This window comes from Limanda limanda, chromosome 9 (genome assembly GCF_963576545.1).
Source record: "Limanda limanda chromosome 9, fLimLim1.1, whole genome shotgun sequence".
In the NCBI taxonomy this organism is placed as follows: Eukaryota; Metazoa; Chordata; class Actinopteri; order Pleuronectiformes; family Pleuronectidae; genus Limanda; species Limanda limanda.
The window spans coordinates 15,680,724-15,691,763 of NC_083644.1; the positions used below are offsets into that span (position 1 = coordinate 15,680,724).

Consider the following 11,040-nt stretch of genomic DNA (forward strand, 5'->3'; position numbering starts at 1 on the left):
ATTTGAGTGCAAGCACAGGGATTTAGGTGAAAGTATTACAAAACTTTTACATGAAAAAGTCCTGCTCTCAAACTGGAAGACCACGCTCTAGAATAAAGATAAGAAAAAAATAAGAATCCAGCCTCCTTTAGCATCACAAGTTAGTTTGTTTCATGGTGAAAATTCTGAAGGTTTCCATGGTTTTGCAAAAGTGTGTTTGTGTGCATCAGGTGTTTGGGAACATTAAGCTGAACGAGGAGACTCACATCAACCAGCACAACAACTTCAAGTCCTTCAGCTGTGCTCTGATGCTGCTCTTCAGGTAGGAAACTGTGGCTTCTGTTCCCGTCGGAAACTCTACACATTGAATTCTCTCCTTAATCCAGCGGCTCTGTTTCAGTGCTTCGACAAGTTAGTATCTTAGTGTTAAATTGAGACCCAGCTGTGATCCACCGCTCCTATTGATTTGCTACACTTGGTTCACTAAGTAACACGTTTTTTAATGTTGTCTGAATCGCGTTGCTAGGTTACATTAGAAAGACTTTGCTCTCCAAGTACCCAAGGGGCTACTCAGTGTCGAGAGGAGATACATGCTGCACTCTACCATTTACCCTTTGAGCAAATAAAGGTAGAATGATCAGTTGTTGTTATAATAACTGTTGATATTGTGTTTATTTTCCCACACTGAAGGTGCAATTTAGTTCTCATATGACATGAAGAAAAAAAACCTTTACATAAAATCGCACCCCCTCAGTTTTGGCTGCATTAGAGCTCAAAATAAAAAAGCAACAGTGACATTAAATTAAATCAGAATTGTGACATACAGTGTGTAGTCTACATGTGTGTGTCTAACTACACAACCACATCTCAGGTTCAGAGCTGGTTCTTAAAACTGACTCTGAGCTGGAGGTGCGAGTCCTCGTGCTTTGATTGCTCCTGCCAAAGCAGACCTAACTGTGAATACGCTGAGAGCTGGACGACTCAAACTCCTCATGTTGTACAATGTGTGTGTGTGTGTGTGTGTGTGTGTGCAGGAGTGCCACGGGGGAATCATGGCAGGAGATCATGTTGTCGTGTCTGGGGGGGCAGCAGTGTGAGACGGACCCTTCTCTCACCTCAGAGCCGGAGGGCGGCTGCGGCTCTGACTTTGCCTATTTTTACTTTGTCTCCTTTATCTTCTTCAGTTCCTTCCTGGTAAGAAAGGCACTAAATGTGAATACTATTTTTTAACTTTAAACAAGGATAACTTGTGTGTTAGCAAATGTTTTCACCTGGGGCTAAACCATCTGTCAAGAGGCGCTGAACTGCACTTATCATCGTCTCATGCTGTATTTTCTAAACATCATTTAAATAAACATCAAGGCCTCTCCGTCCTCTGCTGTTTTTCTTCTGTCCAGATGCTGAACCTCTTTGTGGCTGTGATCATGGATAACTTTGAGTATCTGACCAGAGACTCATCCATCCTGGGGCCTCACCACCTGGATGAGTTTGTCCGGATCTGGGGGGAGTATGATCGTGCTGCCTGGTCAGTGTTTCCAACAACAGGGCAGTCTGTGCATGCACAATTTTCAAGTGTCAAGTTCAAATATGATACAGACACTCTCTAGTTGATACAAATACATAAAATACATGTAAAGTAAGTTAGTACAATGCATAAACATACATCCATGGATGACAACAACGAAAGGGTTCTTGGTAGATATTTTGGCACTTCTTAAATCTTTTCAAACCAATGCTGCAGCCAGCCAACAGGAGGCATAAAATATGCTTTTTGTTCACTTATGGTTGGCATGTCACCCATCTTTATATACACACTACAGCGTCACACAACACACTGACTTGACAGAAGCCGTCACCTACAAAACCTGGACAAACTTGTTGTGGCTTTATTCACCAAGGACACTGAAAAACACTGACTCACTGACATTAGAAATAGCCAATAGGTCCTTTATAAGTAGTGATAGACATGGTTCAGGCACTACATATTATGTCCATGTCAAATGGATACTGTGGTACAATTTATAGAGAATATATCCCTGTAAAAAAAAGTTACAGCTACTGTATATTGTCAATATGATTAAAATATATATCTCTGTTAGACACCAATATATCACAGTGCTGACTCAGGCTAGTACATATTTCCTATTCGTTGGAAAAAGTGCTCTCAAGCTGCTTTCAGACATGCACTGAGATGTGTCATTTTTTGGAGGGCTTGTATATGAGAATGCGAATATCAGCCATGGGCACCAGACATTTCTGGAACGTTCCCTGCCAGCTCTGAGTAAAAGTTTGAAAATGTCAACGTGAGCTTCAGATTTTTATATTCATGTGTTCACCACAGAGTGAAAAAAGTTTGATTTAATATTGTTTATGATAAGATGTCTTAAAACTGCTGCTCATATATGTTCTGATCTTTACACCAGAGAACTGACTCCGTTTAGGTCACTTCACTCTTCTTGTGAACTAAGAGGCTCCAATGACAAACAACTAAAGACATGTATGTTCTTTCCAGTGGTAGGATGCACTATAAGGAGATGTACAAAGTTGTACGCACTATCTCACCTCCCCTGGGCTTTGGAAAGAACTGCCCCCACAGGGTGGCGTGCAAGGTTTGGTTCCCCCCAACGTCAAGAACCACTCCCTCCTGTCCTTGCTCTCCTTCCCTTCACTAACTGTTACCTCAGGAAGTAACAAACCCTTAGGAGTTTGTTACTCAGGTCAAAGAATGACTCCAGTCTTAGGATACTAAGGCACAGGGTGTCCCTCATTCATCCAGAATTATTACTTTTTGAATGATTAAAGCTTGGATTTTGGATGAACTTGAGGGAAGCCGGTCTCTTTCTATCTTTTGGATCTGGTTTTAAAATGTGTTTTAACCCTCGGGAACTACTACAGAACGTAAGTATTAGACAGTCGTATCAGATCCAGGCTGTCATTCCTTTACTCTTCCTGTCCGAGGTTTTCTCCTTTCCCAGATTTCTATGTGCGGTTGGCGGCATAGAAAGAATAGAACCTGTTTTGTTTCTCCTACGTTTGCTCTCTCCTCCTGTGTGCTGCCTTGGAATAATCCTTTCTTTTGTATCTCCTCCATTCTTCTTCTTCCTCTCTTTTACCCTCCCACCCCCTTCCTGCGTGACTCCTCCACCGTTATTCAATTTCTGCTCCACCTCCAACATCATCCCTCTCCCTTCCTCTCCTCCCCTCCTTCTCCCTCCCCTCTCTCATCCCCCATCTTCATGGCTACCTGGCGCCCCCAGTGGTCGTATCCATTACACAGACATGTATGAGATGTTGACCCACATGTCGCCACCTCTAGGCCTGGGCAAGAAATGCCCCTCCAAGGTGGCATATAAGGTAGACCAAACGCTGGAGAGTTTGGAGATGTTAACAGGCACTTCATGTGTTAAGCAATGAGGAAAAACACTGTCTGTGTCTTATGTTGGAAAGGCAAAGCATTTTTTTCTGTTGATCACATGATGCAGTTTTGCTTGTTCCAGTTCGAGTATTTGTCAGTTTATCAGATATACATGTATATCGCTGCAGTAATGATTTGGCTGTTTTCCTTTGCATCTTGGCAGAGAAATAAGTCGTCGTTTTCTGTTTGCTGTGACCTGAGGACAGAGTCTCGGTGGAGTTTATTTTTCTGACAGTGTAGTTTAACGAGAGCGCAGAACATCTAATTGCTTAGATCCTGTTACTTGTAGGAGTCTGCCGGATTTTCTCACGTCGTTCATACTTCTCCTTGTCTGACATGTATCTGTTTGCATGTGCCTCCTGCCACATGTGTGTGTTGTTTGAGTGAGTTTGTGAGCTTGCAAGCATGTCCCATCACAGACGAACGCCATGCGTGAGTCTGTCCTTTTTTTCTATGAAACTTACATTATCTGCAGATTCTGAGCAGGAGGACATGAGAGGACATGCGTAAAGATTCCTTCGTTGGGTATTTGTTCAAAATAATTGTCTTCCATCTAAAAAGAAGACACAGGGAATAATGACACGCCTGCCCTCTCTGTACTCATGCATCTATTGGGGTAGTTTAGTTTAAGTTGTACAGCTTTGTGAAATTGTGGGTGAAATGCAAACGCTCTTGTCAAATTAGTACAGATGCCCAGAAAGACCATGGTGGCTCATATGCTCTTCTTTTTTTTCAAGCTAGTTGCTTTGAAATCATGAAGGAACAAGAATAGAACTAAATAGAGTTCATACCTCTGTCCAGGCCCAACAGTCCTCTTATGAAAGCTCATTGGAATTCACTCGATCTCGTTAGTCCGTAATCAAGAACCATGAATAATTCTTGGAGAAATCAATGAAAATGTTGAACAATGCTCACAATGATAAAGCTGCTTTTAATGTCTGCATCTGACCTTGGTCAATTGTAAAAATATGTTTAAATATGATTGGAAAGGGATTCAATCATTACAGCTTGTCCAAAAAAGTATCATGAGCCACCAAAGCCGTTCTGGGATTTCTATTATTTCAGTTCCATTATTCTTTTATTGTTGTTTGTTGTCGTCCTGGGTTGTGACTGACTTTTACTCTTCCCCTCCTGCCATCAGAGACTCGTCCTAATGAACATGCCTGTGGACGAGGACATGTCCGTCCACTTCACCTCCACCCTCATGGCCCTCATCCGCACCGCGCTGGAAGTCAAGATAGCCAGAGGTTAGACCGAATATCCACAAACACAAATCCACTTTGACGCAAAATGAAATGCGCTTAAACCATAAGGCTTTTTGTTCCCTATTGTCTCTGCTGTGCGTTTCCAGGTGGAGAGGACAGAAATCAGATGGACCTGGACCTGCAGAAGGAGATCAGCGTCATCTGGCCTCATCTCGCTCAGAAGTCGCTGGATGTGCTGGTTCCCATTCACAAAGGTGACGTCAGCGTTACACCTGCAACCTCACAAGACAACTCATATGCTGCTGTTAAGTGGTCTGATTGCTTTTACTCTCTTCTCCTTAGCCAGTGACATGACCATAGGGAAGATCTATGCTGCCATGATGATCATGGACTACTACAAGCAGAGCAAGACCAAGAAGCTCCGACAGCAACTGGAGGAGCAGGTCCCTTGTGTTACTTTTCTTGCTTTTGGGGTTTTTTTATTTCTACAAAGCATCCACTGATGTAGTCTTAATTTTTTTTTTTTATCTCAGCTACTATAAAGACATTTAAACTGATTGAAAGCCTGAGACTGCAGAATGTATTGCTACCACTAAACACAGAGTACTTACTTAAACAAAAGCATTGATCTCCTTAACAATACATTGACTTCTTTATCAACTTTCATCCAAAGCTGTCCAGTGTTAAAACACAGCTATCTACTCATCTTTGATGTATTGCTTTCCCTTGTGTCCCCACAGAAACACGCTCCTATGTTCCAGCGTATGGATGCTTCCTCTCTGCCTCAAGAAATCCTATGCAATGCCAAATCCCTTTCATTTCTCCGACACGGTGCCGGATCTGCTCTGTAAATGCTCACATTTTACTCTCTTCACACAGTGCTGGTTTGTGGAGATAAAGATGTATCTGTATGTGTCTGCCACAGTTGCCCTGAGTCTTTGTGTCCTTTCAGCACCAGAGGAGGTTTTGTGTCGCTCAGCCCCATCTCCCCCCAAGAGATGTTCCTGCAGCCGCTGTCTCGCTCTCGGGAGGAGAAGGAGGAGGAGGGCGACGACGACTACCGTTCACCCTACCTCCCTTACCTCCACCCACATCACCACCACCACCTTTTACACACACTGGTAACGATTTAGGAAATGTTTTCCAGAGATTACACATTACCAAGTCACCCGTGGTACCTGGTCAGATACCAGTTGGTCAACCCTAAACTCATACACTAAATTACAAATAAAATTAAGTAAGTAAAAAAAACTCCATGAAACAACTAATTTGTCATTTGAGACAAAGATATTTTATGTATTTGGGAAGCCCAATGTACTGAGGCTTAAATCCTCTCCAGTGGCTCCAAATTCAGGCTCTGACTTATGGCTCTTTGCTGCTTGTCTTCCTCGCTAAAATCCCCAAATATGTCTTTTTTTAAAGGCTTTTTTTTGCAGTAGAATTGTGTCCACGCTTTTGATTCCAGAGTCTTGGTATAAGATGTGAATAAATCCCACTCAATCCTCCTCTCTGTGGTACTCTTGTAGGTGCAGGACGTAGTGGAGTATAACCAAGTGATACAGCAGGCCAGGCAGGACCCAACAGTTGTTAAATCACCTCAGCGAACAGCATCGATCAGAGCGTCCTCCATGCCCAGACTGGCTGTTGATCCACAGGTAATAAGACCTTCATTTAAACCAGTATTCAGTACTTTAAGAATTAGAGGGTACAAAACTCTCTGTCTGACTAAACTGGATTGAAACTATTTGTTTTCATCCCATGTAGTTTGTTGAAGTTCCTCACCACATGATGTGATCTGTATTTCATGGTTGCCTAACGGATTCCTCCTGTGGTTGTTTGTGTTGTCTGTGTGTGTGTGTGTGTCTGTGTGTGTGTGGGAGCGTGTGTAGCCTGGCTTGTCAGCAGACAGTAAGCTGATGAAGCGCTCCTTCTCCACCATCGGAGACCAGTGTGTGAACGGCCTGTGGCAGGAACAACACTCTCTGGAGAGAATCAGTCCTGACGACACGTACCGACCCCGACAGAGGAGCTACAGAGGTCACCTGACACGTATCACTTCTCTTCATACAGTCTGATTCATATTCATAGTCATGTTTCAAACCGAAGAGAAAAGTTTGGTATCTGAAAAAAAAACAAGTTTATCCTTTTCAAACCTCAACATATTGTGCAAGAATTCAGCTTTAAGTAACAAATGATTGCAGTTACCTTACAGTCATAAAGTCATAAACTAAACATTTTTAAAAATTATAAATTTATTTATATTGTGCCATTTTTAATGGCTGTGCCCAGTTTTATATGGAAATTGGAAATTTTAAATTGGTTAATGTCATCAAGCATTGACCAATAGTTAAACCATTAACTGGTTTGATCAATTTAATCTCTTGCTTATTGATAAATGCTTCAGAATATTCGTTTTAACTGATGTTTCAAGTATAGGACCTAGTGTAATTCAAACAGTTTTGCTCAACTGCATAATTGTACCTGTCATTTATATGATGAAGGGGGAAAAAAGGGATTTCTCTACATTTTAACCTCAAAGTAGATGTTCTTATATTCTCTTTCTAAATGTTTTGTCTCAACTCACAGGTGCAAGAGTCAACCACAGAGAAGCAAGTAGTCACGAGAGAGGGAGATCTAAGGAACGGCGCCACCTACTGTCTCCTGACGTGTCCCGCTGCAACTCTGAGGAGCGGAGCCAGGACGCCTCGTGTGAGAGGAGACGGTCCCGCTCACCCAGCGAAGGACGCGCACAGAGACAGGTGCATGCCCAGGGGTGTTAAAAGGATCGACCTCCACACCGGTTACAGTCTTTGTTGTCTGTGAATACAGTTGAATGATGTCACAGTGACCTCCTCCCTTTTGTGTTTGTATTATTTGCAGGTCAACACCTCAGGCAGCCCTGCCCACTCAGCCTCAGAGTCCGGTACTCCACGTAATCGACGGCAGCTGCCCCAGACGCCCTCTCGCCCGCGGCCTTACATTTCATATTCTCCTCTGGTTTGCCAAGCACAGACCTCTCCCACACCAGCAGCCCCCTCTGAGGGACAGACCCAGGCTCAGGACGGCCCAGTTGGCTCCGCAGAGCCCTCGTGGAAGGCCGACAAGGAGACCGGGCCCCCCGCTGCGAATCAGGGGTCATCCGGAGGTCAGGTGTTAGCACAGAGTCACCCATCTCCTCACCGCTACATCTCAGAGCCCTACCTCCCATACCACGAGGACCTGGGCAGTGGCGAGGCAGGCGACAGGCAGCATACCCTTACCTTTGAGACTGCCATGGCGACCAGCCTGGGACGGGCCAACGCTATAAGCTCCGCCCCTCAGCTTAGACACTCGTGGCAGGTTCCTAACGGGCATTTCCGGAAGCCCTTGGGCAATACGAGTCCGGCTGGAGCCAGCGAGTTGCTAAGTGACACGGACGAGGACGACCGCTGCTAAAACGAAGAGAAGGCACGGGCGACCGGGCACCTCAGAGCTACACGGCTGTAGCTCGTCTGTGGCTCTGAGACCTTCTGTTCTCAGCACCAGTAGCATAACGGGCAGGACTGAACGCCACCGCTCTTTATCGGGATACTTGGGTGTCTGTGTGAAACGTGTCCTTCCCTGTGTGTCTCTTGTAGTTGGAGGGAGACTACGTGTCTGTGTGTGCGTGCGTGTGTGTGTGTGTGTGTGCGCTCTATGAAGAGAACATTTGCCAAATCAAAAGAATAGCAGAGACCTCCGGTAACACGAGTAGCTCGCTGCAGGCAAACCCATGTGTGGCCGAGCCTTCCCACACGTGTTAGTGTTTTGATAGTTTGATCAAATGTGGTGAGATGTTGATCTGAGGTGTCCAATGCTCTTGTAGAATCTGATTTAACTGAATTTAGTGTAGGGGAACATAGCATGTAAAAAATGTAATACGTTGAATGTATTTTAGCTCTCGGTTCATAAGGTCATTTGAGAAGGTAGTTGTCAGTCTTTGCTGTGCATAGTTGTAAGTGTAACAATGAAACAAGGTTCAGCCAAATAGTTGCCAGATAATAAGCGGCCATTCCCAACAGTTCATGTTTACAAAACCTACATCCACATGGTTTGTGGGCATTTTACAGTCATTAATCCATGAGAAGTCAATACAGGAAATCGATTTGCAGACCTTTAAATGAAGGTCAAGTTCTTTTTTTAGTCCTTATGTGAAACAGTAAGAGAGTAAGTGAGTGCAACTGGAGCTGTGTCCCAATTCAAGGGCCACATAGACCATGAAGGCTGACCCGAAATGAAACGGTCTTGTCCACAGAGGATTTCTGACATCGGCTTGACCAGCTTGTCCTGCTGTCACCTAGCAACAGAGCTGCTGTTGGACATAACGAGAATGTTTTAATGCCTCCTGTTTTTCTAACATGTGTACCGTCAGCTGTTAGGTTGAGCTGAAGCCTGATATTCAAGCATCAGACTTCTCTTGCCTGCGCCATTACCTCTCTGGAAAAGGGTTTGTCACTGAAGCGCAATGAATCCTGGGATAGGTTGACCTGAGGATCCGAATGGTTGAGGATTCATTTCTCTGGAATGGAAGGACCTATTAGGAGGAGTCTTCAAAATGCGACAGCCTGGTTGCTGAGCTGTGACTCAATCGGTCTTCAAAAGCAGCCTCCGTAGGATGCAGCCTCTGAATTGAGACACAGCCACAGACTCTAACCCATATTTCTTGTACAAACATGAAGATATCCCGGACACATGTGCCGCCATCTTGCATCTTTGACATAACTGGGAGTTTTCGTACGAGTGATTGTGGCGTGAAGCTGCTTATTGAGGTACATTCTCGACCAATCAAGAGTCAGCCTCAGCTGTCAATCATGCTTCATCCTGTTTTTATATTTATATGTCAAATAACTAATCAAAACCAAACTTACCAGAAAAGTGAACATTCAAACTTGCATTGATGTGACAAAAACTACCTAAAATGACCATCTCGAAACTTTATTTGATGTGACTTTTTAATTTGGTCCATGTCCTGCTAATTAGGAGGAGGCGGGATTTATGACCTACACTGCAGCCAAAGATGCTTTGGCTTCACTTTTAGGGAGCTGTCATGTCTGTGGAGTGTCCATTCATCAGCAGTATACGTGTTGGCTCTGTGGCGTGAAAAAGAAAAGAATAAGAGATGCTTTGTCTCAGGATACTGTAACTGTGGTTTCGTAACATATTCTCATCTGTAACCTGAAGATGTTCTTCGGTTCTTGGACCTAAAATGAACTATACATCAGTTAGCATGATATTCAAGGATAACGCTGTCACAAACACCAGTGGAGATTTCAAACACATCTGATGGAATCATGGACTATAATAGCTCTGGCCCTGTAGGACAGAGAGGTGACTAAAGCCATTTACTTCCTGTACATACAGAGCTGAGGACGCGACCTCTTCAGACGTGTTTCTGTCACATGATGATGAAAACAGTGAGAAATTAAATGTCTTTTCTACATGTGATGCAAATGATTTCAAGGATATGGAAAAGAGGAGTCACAGGCACAGTACGGTTTGTGTCTTTTGTTAACTGCCACTTTGTTTCTGTCACATTGGAGTCTATGTTTTGGTTAATAGAAACAAGCATAATGGTATTTCCTGTGCTCCAGTGTTATAGTAAATTGCCACATGCATGATCATGGTGATTTGATAATGGAAGATGTGTGAGAGGTGTTTTTTTTTTGTGTGTGTATCCATTATGTTCAATAGGATTTATTTAGGCTAATTTAGTGATTCTGAAACATCCGGCAGAGAAATGCTTCCTCATTCCCAGCATTCACTGTCACTATCCTCAAACACTTTCTCACATTTGTTGTTGCCCCTGAATAAGATGTATATTTATATCATGTGCTGTTGAGTTGTTATGAAATGTTGAGTTTGACATGTTTTCTGAAATGTGAACACAGGACACATGTGGACGGGTCAGAAGAGATCACGCCGACCTGCTGAAGCCCGAAACAGAAACTCCTGGACTAATAAGTCGTAATATTAGAGGTTAAACCTCCGTTCAAGTGTGGGTGGATTTATACAGTTTCCAGGTTCAGTATACAGGATTGGGTTAAGGCTTCTGCCTGTAGTTCATACTGTGGTGCAGTGCAGCCTATGGGACTTGAAACTCGATTGTACAGAACAGCCTATTCTGTGCCTGGGGACGCTCGCCCAAAGAGTTTCCCCATCAAGCCTGGATTTCCTAGATAGAGATGCTTTCTGGTAGATAATGAATGAATAAACTGTACAAAAATAAATCAATGTTTAATTTATTGCACTGTTTTTATTTTATTTCAAAGAATGCCTATGACTCTAAGAAAATAAGTGTTAACATATCTGTTCCAAGGACCATTAAAGAGAGATCACTTGTGTTTTCTCTCCTGCAGCTGATATTACTGCATTTGAAATGACAAGTTTATTTGTGTACTACAGCGATATGCTTTCAATTGCTCA

The 11,040-nt window shown here is 43.4% G+C and overlaps 1 protein-coding gene across 1 annotated transcript in view; it reads left to right on the forward strand.

Moving 5' to 3' along the window:
- Positions 1 to 8,034, forward strand: part of LOC133010222 (voltage-dependent R-type calcium channel subunit alpha-1E) — a 74,659-nt gene extending 66,625 nt beyond the window's left edge. The window contains exons 35-47 of the mRNA XM_061077719.1: positions 210 to 301; positions 1,014 to 1,173; positions 1,377 to 1,504; positions 3,237 to 3,333; positions 4,536 to 4,641; positions 4,746 to 4,853; positions 4,942 to 5,042; positions 5,340 to 5,446; positions 5,552 to 5,720; positions 6,126 to 6,254; positions 6,489 to 6,636; positions 7,186 to 7,358; positions 7,480 to 8,034. Of these exons, the coding sequence (XP_060933702.1) occupies positions 210 to 301; positions 1,014 to 1,173; positions 1,377 to 1,504; positions 3,237 to 3,333; positions 4,536 to 4,641; positions 4,746 to 4,853; positions 4,942 to 5,042; positions 5,340 to 5,446; positions 5,552 to 5,720; positions 6,126 to 6,254; positions 6,489 to 6,636; positions 7,186 to 7,358; positions 7,480 to 8,034 (2,073 nt within the window). The remainder of the gene's footprint in view (positions 1 to 209; positions 302 to 1,013; positions 1,174 to 1,376; positions 1,505 to 3,236; positions 3,334 to 4,535; positions 4,642 to 4,745; positions 4,854 to 4,941; positions 5,043 to 5,339; positions 5,447 to 5,551; positions 5,721 to 6,125; positions 6,255 to 6,488; positions 6,637 to 7,185; positions 7,359 to 7,479) is intronic.
- Positions 8,035 to 11,040: the final 3,006 nt, after the last annotated feature.